Here is a 24,095-nt window from a genome sequence, read left to right as displayed (position 1 = left end):
CTAATAGTAATAATAATAATAATATAATAGTAATAATAATAATAATAATATAGTAATAATAATTATAATTATTATAATTATAATAAACATAATAATAATAATAATAATAATAGTAATAGTAATAGTAATAGTAATAATAATTATTATAATAATAATAAACATAAGGTTCCTAATAGTCTAACTATTGTACGATCCGTTAAAGTTATGGTATCAGAGCCATGGACTTATAATAACTATAGATGTTGCAGCTCAACACAGTTTTCATTATGAATATCATAAAGAAAAGATCTACTGTTAAAAACAGTAGAAAGGAAGAGTATGATATACCTCAACATCTAGATCTACTTAATAAGTGGACTATTCCAAAAATTTCACCTAGAATTATATATCAAATGGGTACCTTTGAGAAACTAGGTCTCAAACAGGTGGTTAAAACCACGGAAGAAACTATCACTATTGATAGTGACAACCAGACTTTTAGATTATTATCTGATAATGATATAGCCCCTTATAGGGATATTTATAGATTCATGCATATTGGTTTAGTACAGGTTGCTTTTAAACCTCTCACTTTAAGAGGATTACCAGAAAGCTTCATAGCAGCTTTACGTGATGGTAGAAATCATAACTGGAAGAAGTCTCTAATAGGGACAATTCAAACTAGTCTAGCATATGGACCAGTTTATTTTAATGCTTATCCTAATTTACAAATTTCCTTACAGGATGAGAACTCATTGAGTTCCCTTATTTTAAATGTGAAACTTCATGGTTATGATTATATGCCTGGCACTGAAGTTGTTTGTGTATGTTATAGAATTTATTATAAATTATTGCATACTTTAAATCCTATGTGTAAAATAATTGATTTTAAAAATGAAACTATTTTAATAGAAACTAACTTTGATAAATCTAAGGTAGTTACTAGAAGACCTATTAAGTGGGAAGAAATTGATTTTCCACAAGAATGGGTTATTGAGAATGCTACTCAACCTCAAAATAATATTAATACGGAGGTTTCTGAAATCGAACAGTTAAATGATGGGACTGTTAAAATAAAATTTCATGAACCTGCTAATATGCTTATTGAAAATAGGAGTATGTCTTCTAGAATGACTAGATCGAACTCTTCTTATATTTCTCCTATCGATTATATTGTTCAAGTTCCGTCTCGTGCATCTACTTCCCAAATAAGTGAAACTTATAGATGTGACAATATAAAAATTGATAAAGATAATATAGCTCAACCAATTAGGAGAACTAATTCTGATTTAGATATAACTGAATCTGAAATGAATTTCCCAGATGGAATAACAGGTTAGACTTGTTTTCACATGACTGACAAAATTATTGATTTTAGTCCGGGATCTCCGGCAAGGGCTCGTATTGCTAAAGATTTTCAAAGGAAAAAATGGAAACTCTTTAGAAAATGGTTTTTCAACAACTTTAATAAAGTTGAACAGCATGATTTTCAAGAAGAATTTTATAAGGATCTTATAGATTCAGGGATAAATCGTCTAATAGCTTTTGTTCCCTGGTTTATGTGCAAACATGTTCATAATTATATTACTATGCTTGAAAGAGATTTTACTCTTAGTAATGGAGAAATTACTAAAGCAATCTTTCCCCCACAACAGTCTTTTCAGATTAATAAAAATGATAAGATTGTTAACTTTAATGCTTTTTCAAAATTATTTGAAAATGACACTGCTTTAGTAACTACTCAACATATTAATGCCATGATAAAGCAGAATAATTATGCTAATATTTATATGAGTATTATGGGTGATCATATTATCTCTTTGCATGATAAAGTGGATAACATCATTTCCCTTTTACATACTAAGTCAAAAGGGAAGGAAAAAATTGCTCATAACAGCTTACAACCACCTCCAGAAATTGAAGACTTCAAGATTAAAGACTATTCAGATCTTGAACATTTCTTGGAAAAGAAATTTAAAGGTGGTGGAGTTCAGCCATTAAGTGTTGAAAACTTTCAGGAAGGAGAACCTAGCAATAAAAAAGATTTCTATAATAGTATTAATAAGATTTCGGAGAAATATGCTAGGAAGCCTTACCAAAGGATGTTCTATTATCCTAGACCCACTCCTCAAGATGTTCTATTAGAAGAACATGAGCACATTATAACTAATAGTTATAGTGGTAAGGAGATTTATGAATGGAACATTGATGGTTATACCGACAGACAAATTTATACTACGGTGCATAGAATGCTTATGTACAGTACCATTTGTAAGGCAAATAAAAATAGTGATAAAACCATTGCGGATATGATAACTGCTGGCTTCACTGGTCAATTAAAAGGATGGTGGGATAATTATCTCAGTCAAGATCAAAGGGATAAAGTGATGTTGGCAGTAAAACAAGAAGGGGAAGCTGTTACACAGAATGCAATTTATACACTTGTTCTAAATATTATAGAACATTTCTCTGGAAGATGGTCTGATAATAGTGAGACCATAAGAACTCTACTTCAAAATCTAAGATGTAAAACCCTTACATCATTTAGATTTTATAAAGATGTATTCTTGTGTAGAGTAATGGAATTGCCAGAGTGCAATAGCGCTCATTGGAAGTCCAAATTTATTGACGGACTACCAAGCCTATTTGCCGAAAGAGTTAGAAAAGCGATTAGAGGTGATAACCCTAGTATCAATTATGATATGTTTACGTACGGAAAGCTAATAAGTGCCTGTGTACAAGAAGGACTTTCCCTATGCAATGAAATTAAGCTAAATCAGCAAATTAAGCGTCATCGCTTAAATGAAAGAAAGCAATTAGGACAATTTTGCGAACAATTTGCATTTGATGTTCCTAAACAAAAGAATAGGGAAGAGGAACATATTCCTAAGAAGAAGAAATCTTCCATTAAAGATTATGAGAAATGGAAGAAGAAGAAAATAGAGAAGAAACAAAGAAGAATTGAAGAAGGAAAAGGAGACTCTTCTAGAAGAAAGAAGAAGTATTATAAATCAAATACGTGCCACAGATGTGGAAGATTTGGTCACTATGCCAAGGATTGCAGAGTCAAAGAAAAGATTAAAAGCCTTGACATAGAAGATAATATAAAGGACTCCCTTTATAAGATTATGCTTAATTCTGATTCTGAAACAGGATCAGCATATAGCAGTGCTGAAGGATCTTCAACAAGTGAAGATCTTAGAGCTCTTCAACAAGAAGATTATCTAACTTCTGAAAATGAATGTTCACCTTGTCAACAAGGAATGGCATGTGAAAAAGAGGATAAAGAAGACGATCTTTATAAGATCTATGATCAATTCAAAGAAATGAGCCTCAATGTCATTGATAATGACAAAATAATAGAACTCCTTCAAAATATCAAAGACCCTGAAATCAGGGCACAGATCATTGATAAAATCAGTGATTCAAAAGAGCATATTTATGAAAAGAATCATATTTCTAAAGAAATTCCTACTAAAGAAGGTTCATATACAATGGCAGAGGTTAAAAATCTCTTATTAGAAAAAAGGAAAATGATAAGTTCTCCCACCACAATCAGTGATTTAAAAGAAGAGATTAATAATCTCAAAGAAGACATTATACGTCTTAAAGAAAAGAACGTTGTTATAGAAGTTAGAATGGATGCTTTACAAACCCGTCTAGATTTAGAAAATGCTTCTGAATCATCTTCTTCTCTTGAAGGAGAAAATGATAATCTTGATTTTATAAAAAATCTTTCTTTAAAAAATAAGAAGACAGACTTTTTATATAGTCTTAAAGCATTTACTTCTCAAAAGTTTTATACTAAAATAACTCTTTTACTAGATTATAATTATAAAAAGGAATTTATTGCGCTTATTGATAGTGCAGCTGATTTAAATTGTATTCAAGAAGGCCTTATACCTTCAAGATATTTTCATAAAACAACTCATAGCCTTCGTTCTGCTAATGGCAGTAAAATGAATATTGAATTTAAATTACCCAAAGCTTTTATATGTAAAGGGAAAAGTTGTGTCCCTCAAAGTTTTGTTTTAGTAAAAAATATCACTAACCAAATTATTTTGGGTGTACCTTTTATAAATGATATTTTTCCACTTACTCATTGGGATAATGATAAAATTATAGGAACATGGAATAACAAACCATTTATTTTAGAGTTTGTCACTAAACCATTTACTAGAATGATAAATGATTTAACTGCTAAACTTTTGGTTTCAAAAAATAACCAAGTCAATTTCATAAAACAAGAAATTAATAGTATTGAAATTGAAAATATCTTACAAAATCCCAAATTACAAGATAAAATAAAAATCTTGGCCAATCAATTCTCTCTTGATATTTGTGGGGATCATCCCAACGCTTTTTGGAATAGAAAAAAGCATGTTGTAAGTCTTCCATATGAAGATGATTTCAATGAGGATAATATTCCTACAAAGGCAAGACCTTGTCAAATGAACTCTGAATGTTTAGAGTTATGCAAAAAAGAAATTAGCTCTTTATTACAAAAAGGCCTTATAAGGCAATCCAAATCACCATGGTCGTGTACGGCATTCTATGTTAATAAACATGCCGAACAGGAAAGGGGGGCACCCCGATTAGTAATAAATTATAAACCTCTTAATAAAGCGTTGAGATGGATTAGATATCCGATTCCTAATAAAAAGGATTTGTTAGATAGAGTTTATGATGCTATTATATTCTCTAAATTTGACCTGAAATCAGGTTATTGGCAGATTCAGATAAATGAATCAGACAGGTTTAAAACCGCTTTTAACGTACCGATGGGACAATTTGAATGGAATGTTATGCCATTTGGCTTAAAAAATGCCCCATCAGAATATCAGAAAATTATGAATGATATATTCATTCCTTATAGCAATTTTATAATTGTTTATATAGATGATATCTTAGTGTTTTCAAAAAATGTGGAAACTCATTTTAAGCATCTTGAATTATTTAAGAAAATTATTATGCAAAATGGTTTGGTTTTATCTCAGCCTAAGATGGCTTTGTTCAAAACAAATGTCAGATTCCTTGGCCATAATATTGAAAGAGGTAATATTAGCCCTATTAATAGAAGTATTGAATTTGCTTCAAAGTTTCCTGATGTTATAACTAATAAGACTCAGTTACAAAGATTTCTTGGAAGTCTTAATTATGTTGCTCCTTTTATTAAAGACTTGGCAAAAGATACTGCTGTTTTATACGACAGGTTAAAAAATAATCCGAAGGCTTGGACAGATAGTCACACTGAGGCAGTCAAAAAGATTAAAGGAAAGGTTAAAAACCTTCCCTGTTTGACTCTGGCAAATCCAAATTGGGCTAAAACAGTAGAAACTGATGCATCAGATATAGGTTATGGGGGAGTATTAACCCAATATTGTCCTGATAATAAGCGACAATATATTGTTCAATTTTATTCTGGAAAATGGAATAATGCACAAAAGAATTATGCTACCATAGCTAAAGAAATTTTGGCTATAGTTAAATGTGTTCTTAAATTTCAAGGTGATCTTTATAATCAGAAGTTTTTAATAAAAACTGATTGCCAAGCAGTTAAATTTATGTTTAATAAAGATTGCAAACATGATGTGTCTAAACAGATGTTTGCAAGATGGCAAGCTTTATTAGCTCCTTTTGATTTTTAAATACAGTATAAAAAGGGTGAAGATAATAGTCTTCCTGATTTTCTTACTAGAGAATATCTAGACTAATAATTATTCTCTTTTCAGGATGAGACCAACATGGCCCCCTCCATCTAGGAGAGGACGAGGAAGAACCAACCCAGGAAGAGGAGGTCATATCCTCGCTCAACAAGGTAGCAGAATACTAACATCATTTAATGTTAGTAGTTCAACGGCTTCATCAAGTGGAACCAGTGGTATTGATACAAACCACCCGATGTATAAGGAGTTTATGGATTTTATGAAATCCAAGAAAGAGTCGGATAATAATAATAATAATCCACCGTCATACTCTTCAATTTTAATGGATGATGAGAACATAGAGGTTTTTGACATGAATGACAAGAAAGAAGTTATACTTCTTTTAGAAGAAAATGATCTCAAATGGAGAAATGAGCCATGGCAGATAATGGCTAGATATTTGGATACAGTATCTTATACTACTACTGTGTACAAATACAGAATGCACTATGAGATAATACTCTCATCTACAGGGTGCGAATTTCAGCATTTTTACCCTGCTAATACTAAGAAAGTTTATAACTTCTCAAAATTAATTATAAAAAAGATTATAGCACCTGAAGAGTGGGGAATGAGTACTTTGAAGGAATTGGATTATATCCACCCGGAGCAAAAAGTTGCGGTAAAATACAATTATTGGGATTATATTGATGGATTTAATAAAGTCCTGTTATATGAAAATGCTAATAGGAAGCATTCGTGGTTCATTAAAATATGTTCTAATGTATTTGACAAACACATTCCAAATTGGTTTTGTAAGTGGTGGACTTTATATGGTCCTTCAGTAAAAATCCTACCAGAATCATACAAGAAATTATATTTGGAATGGGTGGACATATCCCCAAAATTAATAAAGTTACAGGAAGAAAATGTATTCTTCGAAGGAATATCTTTGATGTATTTCTTCATTGAATTTTCAATTCCCTGGATCATGAAATGGTCAATCGAAGTTAATAATACTTCAGAAGGATTTCCTTGTTTACAGAGGACTTTTTATACTAAGTTCTGGAGTAAATTACTTCAGAAAAATCCTGAAGGCAAGCTACATGGCCAAGAAATTATTGATTTGATAAATGTTAAAATTAGTCAATATGAGGCTATTACTATGGAATCATCCATCATAGAAGATTCAAGTCCATTTAAAAAGATTACAAGAAAAATTCAAATGAAAAAAGGACTTATTTCTAAATCAGAAGCTATAGCCTTATATATGGAAGAAGTAAAGAAAGATTTAATGAGAAATCTTGACATAGAAATAAAAGATGATATCTCCATGGCATCAGCAAGCCATACAAATGATGATGATAAAGAAGATGATATGTGCATTGCTGGGGAAGGTCAAGATGTTGATGATGAAGAAATAGATCTTGAGACTATTCTCCAAAGATATCAACAACAACTAGAAGAATCTTCTAGTGCAAGCACAGCTGGAAAAGGAAAAGGAAAAGCATAAGATTCCAGCATTTGGTCACATGGGCCAAAATAATTTAAGTTGCTTTTATAAAGTAGCCGAAAGCATTGTCGGCCATCTTAAATAAAAGTGAGACCATGTGAAAGCCATAAGGGTTTGTCGGTCTTATCGTGTGGTTATTGGCCAATGTAAAAAGTTGTGGGCCACCCTTTATTATTAGTTGTGCTTTGTAACCTCTATATAAGAGGAAGCGTGTATTTAGTAAGAGGCAGGTTTTAGAACCCCCTCTCTCTCTCTTTTTAAATTCTCTCTCCCTTGTTGTAATATTTTCGAGTATTTTCAATAAAAGTTTGCAATTTGGTTTGGAAGACTTCATCATAAGGTACTGTTTCTTATCCTCCTCCAATTTAATATATTTCTTTATGTTCATTAGCCCCATGATGGGCTAAACTGTTAGTGTTGAGCTATAACATACTAAGTTATTATAAGGTGGCATGTGTCTATTATGTTGACAGATTAAACAAAGTTAGATTAAGGTCAGACATAGATAATCTAGGTCAGTATATGAAAGATAGCCGAAGGAATCCATTGGATTACCCGTTGGATTACCCATAAGGAAGGGCGGACCAGGGCGGACCCGGATAGTAGGGATCTTTAATATACTGTCGCCAGGACTAGCTATGACTATAAAGGTTCCTAATAGTTTAACTATTGTACGATCCGTTAAATTATGGTATCAAAGCCATGGACTTATAATAACTATAGATGTTGCAGCTCAACACAGTTTTCATTATGAATATCATAAAGAAAAGATCTACTGTTAAAAACAGTAGAAAGGAAGAGTATGATATACCTCAACATCTAGATCTACTTAATAAGTGGACTATTCCAAAAATTTCACCTAGAATTATATATCAAATGGGTACCTTTGAGAAACTAGGTCTCAAACAGGTGGTTAAAACCACGGAAGAAACTATCACTATTGATAGTGACAACCAGACTTTTAGATTATTATCTGATAATGATATAGCCCCTTATAGGGATATTTATAGATTCATGCATATTGGTTTAGTACAGGTTGCTTTTAAACCTCTCACTTTAAGAGGATTACCAGAAAGCTTCATAGCAGCTTTACGTGATGGTAGAAATCATAACTGGAAGAAGTCTCTAATAGGGACAATTCAAACTAGTCTAGCATATGGACCAGTTTATTTTAATGCTTATCCTAATTTACAAATTTCCTTACAGGATGAGAACTCATTGAGTTCCCTTATTTTAAATGTGAAACTTCATGGTTATGATTATATGCCTGGCACTGAAGTTGTTTGTGTATGTTATAGAATTTATTATAAATTATTGCATACTTTAAATCCTATGTGTAAAATAATTGATTTTAAAAATGAAACTATTTTAATAGAAACTAACTTTGATAAATCTAAGGTAGTTACTAGAAGACCTATTAAGTGGGAAGAAATTGATTTTCCACAAGAATGGGTTATTGAGAATGCTACTCAACCTCAAAATAATATTAATACGGAGGTTTCTGAAATCGAACAGTTAAATGATGGGACTGTTATAATTATAATTATAATTATAATAATAATGTAATAATAATAATAGTAATAATAATAATAATAATAATAATAATAATAATAATAATAATAATAATAATCGTAGTAGTAATAGTAATAGTAATAGTAATAATATAATTATAATAATTATAATTATAATTATAATTATAATTATAATTATAATAATATAATAATAATAATAATTCAATATGGGCAATTTGGAAATTGTATAAAAGAATTAAGGGCAAAAAGGTAATATACTTGATCAACATAAAAGGGCTTTAAGTTAAAAAAAAAAAAAAAAAGAAGCTCCCCTCACCTAGCTTTTAGCTTTTGACTTAAAATAAGTCATTTTTGACTTAAAATAAGTCACTTTGATAATTGTCAAACACTCTAATAAGTCAAAAACTGGCTTTTAAGCCAGTTTGATCAGCTTAAAAGCCCATCAAAACAGGCTCTCATTCATGCCCTTTTTTTAACTCCAATTTTGCAAAACCATTTTTTACACCCCAAACAACTTTTAAAGCTTTTCAATTGGAGTTTCTGGATCAAATGTACTCTTTTTACTTCTTCTTCCTTTAAAATACCAAAAACACATAAAGAACATTAATAATTCCCAAATTTCAAACTTCTTCAATTCTTCACGAAATCACCTCAAATTTCAAGAGTAGCTTCCCTCCAAGCTAGATACCAAAACTCAATATCTTTTGAGCTTGAATTCAACCTAACTCAACAAGACTCACTTGAAATTTCTTCAAAGTTTCAAAACTTCAACATTCTTTAATGGTAAACTTTTCTCCACAACTTCAAATCATTTGAAATTTTGAACATAGACTCAAAAACACTATAGAACAAAGATCTAATGTCCAAAACAACTACAAAATCACGAATCAAAGCAATTTTTTGAAATTTTGGAACTGATTTTCATTTTTTTGGAATACTTTTTTTAATACGGCTGATTTTTTTAAACTCTACAAATGACTTTAGATTTGTTTTTTTAAAAGAAAAAATTAATGATGTGACCGAAATTTGAAATGATTTCGAAGATGTTGAAAATTCGAGAATTGTTTATGTTATTCATGTGTTCTTGAAGAAGAAGAAGAAGAAGAAGCAAAAAGAGTACATTTTATCCAAAATCCACCAATTAAAAAGTGTTAAAAGTTGTTTGGTGTAAAAAACGGTTTTGTAAAATTGGAGTTAAAAAAAAGGTATGGATAAGTCATTTCTTTAACAACAATGACATAGATGAACCAAACTTTTAATGAATGCATAAATAAGCCTTTTCTGAAAGTTTGATGACATATTTGAGTCTTTTCCCTTATTTCTATGTATCTGATTCATGCACCAAATTTCATAAGATATACTTTATTAGGTGTATCTCCTATATACATATATCTAATACATACTTTGTGACTTAGTTATGTACCAGCTACATGTAGCATATAGCAGATAAATGTATTTGAAGTATGTATCAAATTATTCGATATTAATCTTTTAAGTAGATTTGAATTGATAAATGTGCGTTTTGGATTTGGTGGATCTTCATTAACACTAACTGCACCAACAATGAATTTGTGATTACCGTAACTCCATAAAAGTGTGATCTACGACGATTTTGTTGAAATATGTCCATACACATATGTATCTGCTATATGCTACATGTAGCTGGTACATTATTAATCTATCTAAGTCACGGAGTATGTACCAGTACATGTATATAGCAGATACATCTAATACAATATATCTAAACATGAAATTGGGTGCATGAATCAGATACGTAGTGGGAGATACACATGATTCTCTAAACATGAAAAATTGAGAAAATGAATCTCAAATTTCAAAAAAACAAATTTGAATTCTTAAAAAGAAAAATTGTTCACTTTGTTGTGCTCAAATTAAATATCTCTATAAATGATTGAGCACATACATCAAATACCAAGTTGGGAAATCAAATGGGCATTTAGAATATATTGATGGAACTCCATTCTTGATTTCTTCATTGAATGTAATAGTATCATGATCAGCCCCAAACGGATATTGTAGAAGCATCTCAGTCGTCCATCTCTTTCTTAAATTGTGATAGTTTTTTATAATTATTCGAAAGAAATTGTGTGTTGTGAGAATGATGGTGTTTAATTTAAATATATATTAAAAGGAAAAATGACTTAGTTTTCGAAAAGCCGATTAAACTTATGGTTTAAGAGAAATCGGGTTTTCAAAAGGACAGAGTCGCCACTTAATTTTTAGTAAAAAAAATCAAGAAAAAATATAAGATTTTTCAAAAGATTTAAACAGATAAAATCGATTGAAAATAACAAGGTTCGAAGTTCAATGTACATTCCGAGAAGATGTTAGGCCCTCGAAATGTCCGCTAACTTGCGGTTGACCGGCGATTTGACTAAAAATAATTGACTAACTTTTAAATTTTAGCTAAGTAAAGAACTTATCAGGAATTTAACTAATTTTGAAATTTTAACTAAGTAAAAGAATGCATATAACTAATTATTTTTTGAAATTAACTAAGTACAAGAACTTATTCACTTTAACTAATTTTTGAAAACTTTAACTAAGTAAAAGGACTCATTTATTTTAACTAATAAAATTTTATTTTTTTTCGAAATTATAAATAAGTAAAAGAAGTCATTTATTTTAACTAATTTTTTTTTTTTTTGAGATTTTAAATAAGCAAAAGAACTCATTTATGACTATTTTTATTTTTTATCTATTATTATTATCTTAAGGGGGGGTGAACTAAAGGGGAATTTTCTAAAGGGGAAATAATTTAAGTGACAAGACTGATTAAAATAGCGCTAAGTATAAAACATAGATATTTTAATTTGAATAAGATAAAAATGAAATGGCTATCTACGAGAATTTAATTAACTTAAACCATAAAATGATCAAAGTTAGTCAAATAACACAATATAAATAATAAGAGAGGGAGAGGAGATAATTAGATTTGGGCTTTGGCCCATTTTCGCCTCCCTTTTTCCCTTGAAATTATGTGTATACGTTTAGCGTATACTACTGTATATGGGCTGTATTTTGGTCCATTTTCATGTATATTGGTCAGTATACCAAGTGTATACAGCCCTCTTCAACTCCTGCAACCTGCATTTCCATTTTTAGCCTTGTATTCGCTGTTCTTGCTATGTATACTTGTGTATACCCTTGTATACACCATGTATACTGCCCTCTTTTGGGCTTTTTGGGATCTGAAAATTGAGTTTCCAGTCCTTGGCGTTTCATGTTCTGCCCTGTACGTCCAATAAACGGGCTGACTCAATGATGAAAAAATATTTGAGCCTTTATGGCTCAATTCGGGAATGCAAAGGGAAGGGAGTCCACCATGGACTCGGAAGCGGTTCATTCATGCACAACAAAAGATAAAAATTAGTATTCGGATCAAATAGAACAAATGAAACGCAACTTAATCAAAATAAAAGCTATTTAGGAAACTCAAAACCAAGACGCAACCACACTCAACTAGTAGACTAAAATAACACACGAGTCTTAAGGAAAACAAAAGCAAACTAACTTAACAAATGACAAGACTTAACAACTAAATCTCAACACCTAACAACAACAAGAATGTATGCTTGAATAAATAAAATTGGGGTCATTCAAGAAGACAACAAGATAGATTATATTGTGGGGAATAAGTGACCAACAACCAACTTTAAATAATGGCAAACCAAAAGATATGAGAAAGAGAGCATGTTGCACGATTGACAAATAATATATTTTATGCAATAATCGAACTAATTCTACAAATGATTCATTATGCTGGAAGATAGAAATTTTGAAAGACAATAGCCAACCAAGTCATTTTAGAAGGAAACATTGTCATATTTAAACAATTAAACACGACAAAGGTATTATAAAGGGGGTAACAACCAGCTGTGTTAAAACACATATCACATTTCGAGATTCAAGTTGGACTAAGAATATAATTTTAAGTGATCGACATTCCGGATAGCAACCTACTACTGGTCTTAATCCTCCTATTCAGAAAAGAAAAGAGAAGGAAAACAAAGTATAACCTCTCAAGAAAGCTACAAATGACAAGAATGAAAATCGAAACATAAGCAAGATGGAAATCTTCAAAAATAAAAGCCATAAAGAAATTAAAGCGAATATTACTAGTTCATAAGAGACAAGATAGAACAAACAACGATACAATACGAAAGAAAAGATCTCATACTCTTTTAGATAGGCGGAAACTAGACCATTAGGATGATTATCTTACCCAAACTCAACCAAATACCATAGATAAGAACATGTAGTCCCGACGTATATATTTACAAGACCTTAAGAATTTTAAGCAAAGCCAAACTTCAAAGGACCTAAGGGATTAAAATATAAACCGGCCAAGCACGCCGAGACAGCCGGAAAAGAGAGGTAGTCACGATTTGGGGAAAAAAAATAAAAAGTAAAAAATAATAATAATGTGGAAATAAACTTCAATCGGGAAAATAGTAGGGTCTCATACTTCATCAACTCAATGGAAAAAGTGATATAAAAAAAAATGATTCAATGCAGTAAGATGACAATGAAATTGAATAACAACGACAACAAACGCCACCTGCACCACATATGATCCGCCACATCAGTTAATCTCGCAATCTTAGGCCTGAGTAAATAGTAGCCTTATGCAGTGACAAACTAAGTACAGAACACATGATGCTTGGGGATATGTTAACTATGGGAATCAAGACAAGCGAATATATGATTCAAAACAACATGAAAAGTTAAACCTGAGCAACTATAACTCGATTCGAACGTCTAATCGCGGCCAGACATGAGTAACATAATGATCAATCAGAAATCCCAATAACATAGGCAATAAGGCATGAACATTCATATTCAAACCAAGCTTGAACGGAGCTACAGAATACCCGACAGAGACGAGTTCATCATATAACACTCGGAATCGCAATGAAACATAAACAAAGGAGGAGATATTACCTTTTTCCGGGCAGCAAACTGAGGACAGCTGCGAGCAGAGGATCAGCAAGCTTCTACGGCTTCAAACACAACTCTGGTAAACACACGTGAACAGAGAAATGATGCAAAGACTCAAACGCAGATTGAACTCTCACTCTCTCTGCTTCTTATCCCAAATGTTTATCTGTGAATATCTATCTATAGTTAGTAGTTTTTTCTGTGTTTATCTCGAATTCTCGCTAACTCCTCTAATATTCTTCTTTTCCTCTCAAATATTTCCCCCCTATTTTCTAACAAACGTTCTAAAAAAATTTAAATTCACCCTAAAAAAAAATCCCCCCGAATAAGATTAAGAAGAGAATATATATAGGGGATTATTAGGGTCAATTGTGGGGGGGAAAGGGTGGAAAATCAAATAGGAATGGATATCCTCCAAATTCAAAATTCAAAAATTTTCACCGATCAGGGACGACATCTTTTTTCAGGATTTTTCTCCTTATTCCGGAAGAGGAAAGAGGAATGGATGGCTAGGATCGATCTCCCGTCCTCGCACACGACGTGGCGCCCATCCAAGCGAGCCGAGGACGCTGCTGGCAGGACCAATTTTGCAGGCGACTCTGCCCTGCTGCGACTAAAGCTGTTCGAGGATGAGGGGGACGAGGTACAGCTGTACAGGCCACGCGCAGTAGATGCCGTCTGAGACCGTTACTCGATGTGTGCTCACGCGTCGGGCTGCTACTGTTGACGGAGAAGACACCGTCTGGAGAATTGTGGATGTCGGTTGTTTTCCGTCTTCTGGCGTTTGGAAATTGCTGTTGTATTCACGCGTCTAAGCATCTTCTTGTCTTGACCAAGGGTTTGGGCCGGGTCATAGGGAGTTGTGGTGGAGAATGTTGTTGGAATTATGCTGGAAATATAAAGGACAAGGCCCAAAATCGGCTTAAAGAGTTTGAAGGATTTGGCTAAAATTTTAAATAGGTAATTTAGCCAAAACAGATTTAAGGTGTAATTGGAGAATTAATTTCTAGAAGATTCGGCTAAAATTCACATAGGATGAATTAATGTAATTAATTTATGATCTTCTTAATCTCAACGAAATAAAATAATCGATCTTAATTATGAAATAATTAAACTAATTGTCTTAAAATTATAATTATAATTAAGACCAACTAAATTAATAAAATATTTAACTTACAAGTGTAAAATCTTGTTGTGACGATTCTTAACTACTAGTGAAACAAGCTACTTGAATATATGTACCTATATAAACACATTAATTATTTAAATATCCCATAGATAAATAAAACCATTTTAAAAACTTGCGAAATATTGAGTTTTTTCATAAAACCAATTATTTCAAATTGTTTGAAAATTAAGAAGCTCAAAAGTTAATTCCTATCGTGGCGGGCAAAATTGGGTGTCAACAGATGGAAGAGATAGAAAATGGTGGAGGACGTAGGGGTAGGGGGAGATATACTATTGGCAGATGAAATTGGGAGAGGTTGATGAGAGAAAGATATTTGATTGTTATTGGACGTTAAATGTAAAGATAGTTAATCAATCCTTAATTTAAGGGATGTGTATCTTATTTATCTTCATTAATATATGGTATAAAATATTAAAAGTGGTAATATATGTAATTGTTTGAAAGTAAATGTAATGTTAGTATATATAATAGTGATGTAAGTCTAGTTAGATGGTTTTTCCTTATTTGGTCCTTATTTTTTTTTCGAGAAAAGGGTCTGAAAAATACTCCAAACTTTATGGAGGATCTTTTACCCCCTGCACTATTTAATAGTGTATTTAAAAGGTATATGTGTGTCCACGTGGACACGTTATTATTTATAATTATACAATATTTATGATGTTCACGTGTGCATATATATACCTTTAAAATACATTATTAAATAGCGTAGGGGTAAAAGGTCCTTTCCAAAGTTTGGTATCGTTACTGCAATTTCGATTAAAATTTGAATATATTTCAGACCTTTTTCCCTTTTTTTCCTCATTCCTTTTTTTTTTTTTGCTTTGAAAAGTTTCATAGCAAAGACTGAGATGGGTTCAACTATTGGGCTTAGAATCCCCAACCCAATAAAAGGACTCATTGTCTTCAGGCTCAATGTGAAACTTTATTCTTTTTCTTTTCTTTCTATTTTGTTGTCAAAATTCCATTTTCATTATTTTTCTCTTCTTTGGTGTTTTTTCTTCTCAATTTGCCTTTATTTAAGTTTATTAGGCATATTTTTTGTATTTTTGTCGAGAGAAGGCCCAAAATAGTCCCTCATCTTTGGGTTAAGACTCAAAGTCATCCTTGAGTTTTCACATGGAGCACTAACAATCTCTCATGTTTGTAATATTGGTGCACTTTTGGTCCTCCCCTAAACTTTTGCCTATTTTTTAACATTAATTTTGTTCATAATTTTATGTAAGGAATATCTCATTGTCTTTTTATATATCTAGTAGAAATAATAACTCTATGTGAGAGATGGTGAGAAGAAGAACACATTGTTCTGTTCAGTATAAATATTACTGCAGCTAAACTAAGAACTTTTAACATATAACATTGTAAGAAAAGAAAAAATTATACTATTGCACGTGAAATCGTCATGATGAACCTCTCGACTTTACCTGCAATACGATTTCTACTAAACAAAACAAGGTGTTTTTCTTTGCACAATCTCTCACATGGAGTTATTATTTATATTAAATATATAAAATGACGAATAAACATTCCATACATAAATTATGAATAAAATCAATATTAAAAAATAGGCAAAATTTGAAGGAGGACCAAAAGTGCACCAATATTGCAAACATGAGGGACTATTAATTAATGCTCCATTTGAAAACTCAAGAATGACTTTGAATCTTAACTCAAAGATGAGGAACTATTTTGGGCCTTTTCTCTATTTTTGTCTTCTATTCTTCTTATCTCTATTGTTTATTTTGTTTCTATATAACTTTCTTTTCATATATTTACTCTAAGATTTTTTTTCAACAAATGGAATATTATTAAACTTGAAATTGAGTTAAGACAAAATATTTATATAAATAAGTAAATTAAATTTAATCTAATGAATAAATTTAAAAGTTGTGAATATCCTTTTAATAATATCTATTTGATTGAATTTTTGTTCTTTAATTGAATAATACTTCTTTACTATTTTTTTTTCTCCCAATTATATTCTAAAAAGATAGAAACTAAATTAGACTTATTTGATTCATTCATCATTTGTCCTTTTTACCGATGACTAACCTAATTAATTATAAATAAACTAATTAGGCATTTACAATTGATCTTCAAATAAATTTATTTGGTTCATTCATCATCCATCGTAATCTAACATATAAAATTTTAATTAAAAAACTTTGACCCAATTCAAAGCTTGGAACCATATTCATATCAAGAGCCAAACCAGAGCAAAGTGGCATATTACACTACAACAACTTAACGCCTATCCTTAGTTTCTGCCTAGACCTAGTTGGAATGTATCACTGATCTAAACTAATTACTTGTATTGTTTGACTATAGATTAGTAGATTATTAGTTTTGATGAGTGAGTAGGTAGTCCAATACTGCTCTGGTTGTAATTGTACAATTCTGATTATAAATGAAAAATTGACAGTTAGAAAAAAAAAAAAAGAAACCTGGAACCCAATATTTAAAATCATATGAAAAAAGTAAAATATTTTAAATGAGATATTTTACTCATTCAATCTTATAATTCAAGAAACATTAAAAGTAAGGTATTAAACAAAGTTATCGAAATCGACACATATCTCAAACAATAATAAGAAGGCAAAATGAACCTAATGATATTGGTGGAGTTTCTCATATAATACGTGTGAGTTTGATCCAACTAATTTCAATTCCTTTCCTTTCTTGTTTTTGGTAAAAATTTACTTGTATCAAATATTATATCAAATCAATAAAAACGGTAAGAATTGAAATTTTGTGAGTGAAAGTGAAATTTCTCTCAAAATTAAGATTTATCTATAAAATCGGATATAAAATTTATGGTCAAATAGATATTTGAAGATAATTTTTCAAAATATTATTCAAATCAACGTTGAAGAAAGATATATTTTGAATAATAGCAAAGCTTGTTTTTAAGAAATTGAAAAAAAAAAATTGTTCCCCTAAATATTTTTAGAACCTTGACTGAACACGCATTGTTACATAATACCGACAAAATACTTAGTAAATTGTTCTTTTAAACACATACTACAAAATTAATTTTCAAAAAAGCACTTTTCAAAATAAGCAGAGTTTGAAAGTTTGACCAAATGTGCTATTAATCATAATTAAGTAATATGTTTATTTTAGATATCAATAATACAAATATATAATTAGTATTTACCCTATACTTGTTGAGAGACGGGTCGATTCAAAAAAGATAAAATCAATAAAACTACTTCAAATTTGAAATGATTCTTGGGTGGGGATTGGGGGGCAATTCCATTCGATCTGGATTTAGAAGGTTTTAAACTGGCTCGTGCAGGGGGAAGGGCAATTCCAGTCGATCTGGATTTAGAAGGTTTTAAATTGACTCGTGCAGGGGGGAGGGCAATTCCAGTCGATCTGGATTTAGAAGGTTTTAAACTAACTCGTGCAGGGGAGAGGGCAATTCCAGTCGATCTGGATTTAGAAGGTTTTAAACTAACTCGTGCAGGCAAGGTTGAGCTATATCATATCCAATCAGATACCCGATTAATAGTTCACCCGACCTTATCGATAACAATCAATCTCAAACCACTAATTTGAAAACTTGAACTGTACGAATTCAATCCAACACAACTCCCAACAACCTTTACTCAGACCTATCCGAGTCGATCGAAAATCGATTCAATCTGATCCAATTCTGAGTCGGCCCAACTCATTTGACTCAGTTAATTTACCTTTTTCTTAACCTCTCCCCCGGAGCTTCCACCCTTCTTGACTTGATGACTCAAAGTCACAATCTGTTTCCACTCTTTCTACTTCCTTAGTAACTCAAACAATCATCAAATTGAACGTGATGAATGCTTACCATTCGAGCAACTCCTTCTAGTCGGATTCATCCTAATCTAATGAGGAAAAAAAACACAATGAAGCACATGGGCCAAGTTGGAAAATAGTACATTCCTCAACTCCCCCACTATACCCCTTACCACCCACCACCCTCTCCATCATCTTTGTACATGTAAACACAACATATCATACACTTGGTACAGTTGTGTGTGTTTTCTTCAATTTCTTTCACTTCTTATTTGTCAAAAAAATCAATTCTACCTCACAAATCAATAAAAACTTCTTTCTTCCCCAATTCCTCCATTTTTGTTCTTCTTACATTCACATAGATACAGTCCAAAATTTGTTCAATTCGTTTATACATATACATATATACGTATAGTAAAGACCCAGTTCGCACGTTAAGATCTGCATCTAAAACGGGTCGCTTTTATTTCTCCTTACTTCTCAACTGGTGAGTCAATTTTTTCACTTTTTTCTTTGACAATTGGGTGTGTTATTATTGCAAATGTAGATCTGTTGAATGATTTATGAGAATTTTGATTCACTGATTGCAATTTAGTTTTTTTGGAATTTAGATCTGAGAATAGGGTAGCGCAAGTCTTGTTAAATTTTGAAGCAAAGTGTGGATCTGCATCTGTGATTGATGCAAATGCTGCGATTCTAGTGATTATGTGATTTTTAATCTATTTTTCACTGTGTTATTGGAATTATACGGGTCGAAATGGATAATGAGGATTCATATAGTTAAATCTAACTAGTTTGGGATTGAGTTTTATTTTTCTTGATAACCGTGGTGTCCGGCAGGTAACTTTGTCTAGCAAATGGGAAGAGATGACCTAGTGTTTTGGTCTTTGCTGGACTCACTTCATTGACCATTAGGCCACACTCGTAGGTGCTTTGAGGTGTTGTTGTTGTATTCATAAGAGATAGAGTTGATTTAGCTCATTTGGCTTGCATCCTTGAGAATTCTTTGATCTTTTATGCAATTTGTGATTTTTACTAGCTGATACTGATTTTAGACTAGAAAAATAAAAATTTGTAGAAGAAAAGAAGGGGAAAAAGGAGTTTTGATTTTGGTAAGTTGTGGTGGAGTTTCACTAAAAGTTTATTTTGTACTTGATCAAATGGTGAATTGTTTCTTTCTTGGCTTGTTGTATTGCTTTTACCCTTACTTTGTTTTTAGATCTTATTAGATCATTGCAATTATGGAAATGGTATTATTAACTTCATTTTCTTACTTATGCGATCGGGTTATAGAAGGGAATTGTTTGTTTGCTTGATCCGTCTGTTGTGGATCATAATGTTTTCTTCTACGTATCGTAGGTGGGAAGAGCAAATAAAAGATTTGGAAATTTTGATGTAGAAGTGTGAATGCTTCTATTTGCTGCTTGGAGGGTAAAACTTGTTTCTGGCAGCAAAAAATAAAGGCAAATGGCTCCTTCAAGCAAGGCTGATAAAAAGGCTGCAGGTGATGTGGCTGCATGGATGTTCAATGTGGTCACTTCAGTTGGAATCATTATTGTTAACAAAGCCTTAATGGCTAACTACGGGTTTTTCTTTGGTAAATTTCTCCGCGATATTCCATCACTTTCTCAGAACAGCATTCCTTTGTATTAAGATTCCAGCTACATTGGTTATATCTATTAATTTCAATTAAAAGGAATCTGGATCTAATATCACGAAATATAATATTCTGAACTCTATAATCTACAATGTTATAGCTATATGCATTGCTTTTTTAAAAAGGAAAAAAAGAAAAGAAAATGACAGATGGGACATTTAGCATGAAGAGAAACACATGCTTCTTTGAACTGAATCGCACAATTTACAGGAAATACAAAAATTGCTTAGCGGATATGAATTTAATACTTGTAACATTGAAAAGAGACTTAAGACAAACTTGAACCTAAGCAGGTTCGCAGCAGCGGCATTTTCATGTTAAAACTGATTAATGTTTCTTTTTTGCTTGTTGGACAATGAAGATTTGACATTACTATACACTTTTTCAGTCTTTTCGTTATATGCTTGTTCTAGCTTTTGATTACAACAATCTTTGCAGCAACAACATTAACGGGGATGCATTTTGTTACAACAACTTTGATGACGATTGTTCTTAGGTGGCTCGGGTACATCCAAGCTTCTCATTTACCCCTTCTAGATCTTCTAAAATTTGTACTGTGTGCAAACTTCTCTATTGTTGGGATGAACATCAGTTTGATGTGGAATTCGGTGGGATTCTACCAGGTAATTCTATGCGCATCACATTCACCCTGCTCTTCTGATTCTATTGAGGACTTCAAATACTAATCTCCATTATCACTCTCAGATTGCAAAGTTGAGTATGATCCCTGTCTCCTGCTTACTAGAAGTTTCCTTTGACAAGATCCGCTATTCAAGGGACACAAAGCTGAGCATTGTTGTGGTACTCCTAGGTGTTGCTGTTTGCACAGTTACGGACGTGAGTGTTAATACCAAAGGCTTCATTGCTGCCTTTGTAGCTGTATGGAGCACTGCTCTACAACAGTATGTAAGTTGTCTTGGCAATTTAATATCTTATGCCATCTTGAAAAGCGTGATTTGATCAGTTGAATAACACACCATTACACCGAGGGAATAGATGCACCATCAATAAGGTGCCATTTGATTACCAGACTAGTAATCCAGGTATTATAGCACAAGGGTCCAGTTGAGTGTTTGAGGTACTCTATTAGAGTAACAGTTTGGAGATCCTAGGATTCAAATCCAGTTATTGTACTAGGTGTGAACCCATATATTCTTGTCTTAGTGCAAGCACAGGTTTACTCGGAAACTGTATTTGTGGTTGTAGCAGGCGGGTTAGTGGATTAGTTGAGTTGCATGCCACTTAAGTTGGAGACAACCATCGCAAAAGAGTAGTTATGCAAGGATTCTAATATTCAAGATTAGTTATATTTAATAGTATACTTGTAAAGCTTTATAGTTTTAGAAAACCTAAAGGTTTTGTAAGAATTCCTAACTTTGTTTTTATTCAATTTTTGAATTTTTTTTATGTTTAAACATAAATCCCCCTACATTAAAAGGCATTTTTGTGCTTAGGTGCTCTTATCGAGGTATTGCTTCTGTGCACATTTTATTCTACATTATACCCCCTATAGAACATAAGTGGGCTCTTGCTGTCCTGCAAGATATGCAGGCTTCTGATGAGTTTTATATAGGAAGCCAAAGGTTGTATTAGCAATGCAGAGTTGTAATAGTAGATAGAGTTTTATATGGGAAATCACACTCTATTAGTCAACTTTTTTGGATAAGTAAAATGAGATGTTTTATTGATAATGCAAAGCATGTTGGGAAATCAATAAGACCTAAGCCTCATCTTGAAATGGAAAACTTGTTTCCTGGGAAATTCTATACAACTTGTCACTTCTGTGCTTGACTTGGATTTGAAAAAATAATATTTTACTCCTACTTTTAGTCTTCTAATTTTCTGAAGCTCTTCTCTTTGAATGTAATTGCACTTGGTCAAAAACTGATATTTGCACTTGGTTTTGTATATGCAGTATGTTCATTACCTTCAAAGGAAATACTCCCTTAGTTCTTTCAATTTGCTGGGACATACTGCACCAGTTCAGGCCGGAAGTCTGCTGCTATTAGGCCCGCTTGTGGATTATTGGTTGACCAACAAGAGGATTGATCACTTTGACTTCACTTTTCCATCTTTGGTTAGTACCTCACTCTTAAATTGTTGTTTGACTTGTTAACTCTTCAAGAAAAATGGTAGTGAAAGGTCATTCTTATGTTTGCAAGTTGCAAGCTTGAACGGTCTTAGGTATATCTTTGGTCTGATACTTTGATGTATGCTTATATTATTTCACTGTCAAAAAGTTATGAATCTGCAATATTGATGAATTACGACTTTAAGATGCACCTATCCGATGTTAATTGTTATATGGGCTTGGCTTATTTTGACCCCCCCAAAAAGTTGTACGAATAGGTTCCAGATTTTGCTACTGCTGAATAAAGCTGATATAGAACATTCAGACCAATGTTCATCTCATGCTTAACTTGCTTTACTGTGTTGACTGTTATTTTCAAGAGAGTAGGATTTAGTGCTCACCAATGTATTTTTGAAACCTGTTTCATGTGATCACAGCGCATTCCATCAATTGAAAAAAATATCTTATTTCCCTAGCCTATTTTGCATCTCTGTTTTTATGAAAGTGGATGATGGACCTCATTTGAATAGAAAACTTGCGTGCGGGGGGTTTGGGGGAGGGTGCAAAGAAAGTTTTAGTGGAAGATTAGACCACCAGAGGAAATACTCTCTGATATGAACAATATTCTGTATGAGTTTTGACTCTTGATCCGTGCGCCTTTTGTTCTATACATGGTCCCTTACACTATTAACTCTCTTTCTCTGCAGGTATTCATCATTCTTTCATGTACTATAGCTATAGGCACCAATCTCAGCCAGTTCATATGCATTGGAAGATTCACTGCTGTTTCATTCCAAGTTATCGGTCATATGAAAACAATCCTCGTTTTGATACTGGGATTCTTATTTTTCGGGAAAGAAGGTCTCAACATGCAAGTGGTAGTTGGCATGCTCATAGCAGTTTGCGGAATGATCTGGTATGGGAATGCCTCATCTAAACCTGGTGGGAAAGAGCGTCGTAGCCATTCAATCAAGCATGGATCAGATTCGTCACAAGCCGATGATAAGGTGTAAGATTTTCTAGCATTGAAGCTGAAACAGAAAAGATAGCAAAAACTGAACCTTTTATAGTCAGCTGACTCTACATACACACCTCCTTCAATCGAATTAGATTTTTCTTAATCCTATAATTCATCTTTTTGATAATATAACATTAGTAAGAAGAGATTGTGACTTGGGTATAGAGCTTGGTTTCTCTCATTCTCATTTTTTATTTGATCAATAATTTATAGAGAGTGATGAATTTTTTTGCGTGTATTTTTTTCTCTGAAGTTAATATCTGCATTTAGTTCAGTCTCTTCGAAAGTCCATTATTCTTCTTTTTTCATAACCTCTACCAACACCCTAGCATGCGTAGATCAACCAAGGCATGATTGGTTGACATTAAAGGTGTGTTTAGTTGGAAGAAAAATGTTTTTCGTGAAAAATATGTAGTTTCTTACTTATTTTCTGATCTTTGTTAGGTAAGCAGAAGATCAAATTGTCCTAAAAAATATTTATAAATAATTCAAACAAACACTATGTGAATAGGGTGGAGGGTAAAGGCGTGAACGGGTGGAGGTTGAGAGCGATGTGTTCGAGTAAAGTCATTTGTGAAACTTGGTTTTTCGTATTTTCATAGAAAATATATATTTATTTATTTTTACCAACCACCCATGAGAAATATGTAAAATATTTACCAAACACATCCAAGTCCCCAAAGTAGTGGCTGAAACAACATAAAGTATACATGGAGATTCCAACTTTAGTCTCAACTTATGTTACTCAAATTCTCCGA

At 32.2% G+C, this 24,095-nt stretch overlaps 3 protein-coding genes across 3 annotated transcripts in view; 2 read left to right on the top strand and 1 right to left on the bottom strand.

Moving 5' to 3' along the window:
• LOC125863391 (sulfate transporter 1.2-like) overlaps nucleotides 1-24,095 on the top strand; it is a 529,831-nt gene that overhangs the window by 102,663 nt on the left and 403,073 nt on the right. The window lies entirely within an intron of this gene.
• The window catches only part of LOC125863414 (light-harvesting complex-like protein OHP2, chloroplastic), a 95,103-nt gene that overhangs the window by 22,987 nt on the left and 48,021 nt on the right, over nucleotides 1-24,095 (bottom strand). The gene's annotated exons all lie outside the window — the stretch shown is intronic.
• On the top strand, nucleotides 18,777-23,374 carry LOC125863401 (UDP-rhamnose/UDP-galactose transporter 6-like). Its single transcript, XM_049543592.1, has 6 exons — nucleotides 18,777-19,078; nucleotides 19,951-20,188; nucleotides 20,687-20,871; nucleotides 20,954-21,154; nucleotides 22,164-22,325; nucleotides 23,027-23,374. The coding sequence occupies exons 2-6, from the start codon at nucleotides 20,059-20,061 to the stop codon at nucleotides 23,330-23,332; spliced, it is 984 nt and encodes a 327-aa protein (XP_049399549.1). The 5' UTR covers nucleotides 18,777-19,078; nucleotides 19,951-20,058; the 3' UTR covers nucleotides 23,333-23,374.

This window comes from Solanum stenotomum, chromosome 4, assembly GCF_019186545.1.
Source record: "Solanum stenotomum isolate F172 chromosome 4, ASM1918654v1, whole genome shotgun sequence".
Classification (NCBI taxonomy): domain Eukaryota; kingdom Viridiplantae; phylum Streptophyta; class Magnoliopsida; order Solanales; family Solanaceae; genus Solanum; species Solanum stenotomum.
Note: the sequence above shows the minus strand (reverse complement) of the source record. Positions and strands in the feature narration are given on the sequence as shown.

What these genes read in the sequence shown, in the direction of transcription:
- LOC125863401 (XM_049543592.1), top strand. Translation starts at nt 20,059, where the DNA reads ATGGCTCCTTCAAGCAAGGCTGATAAAAAGGCTGCAGGTGATGTGGCT. An exon ending in TAACTACGGGTTTTTCTTTG is followed by an intron (nt 20,189 to 20,686) that starts GTAAATTTCTCC and finishes CAATCTTTGCAG; the next exon opens with CAACAACATTAACGGGGATG. An exon ending in ACTTCACTTTTCCATCTTTG is followed by an intron (nt 22,326 to 23,026) that starts GTTAGTACCTCA and finishes CTTTCTCTGCAG; the next exon opens with GTATTCATCATTCTTTCATG.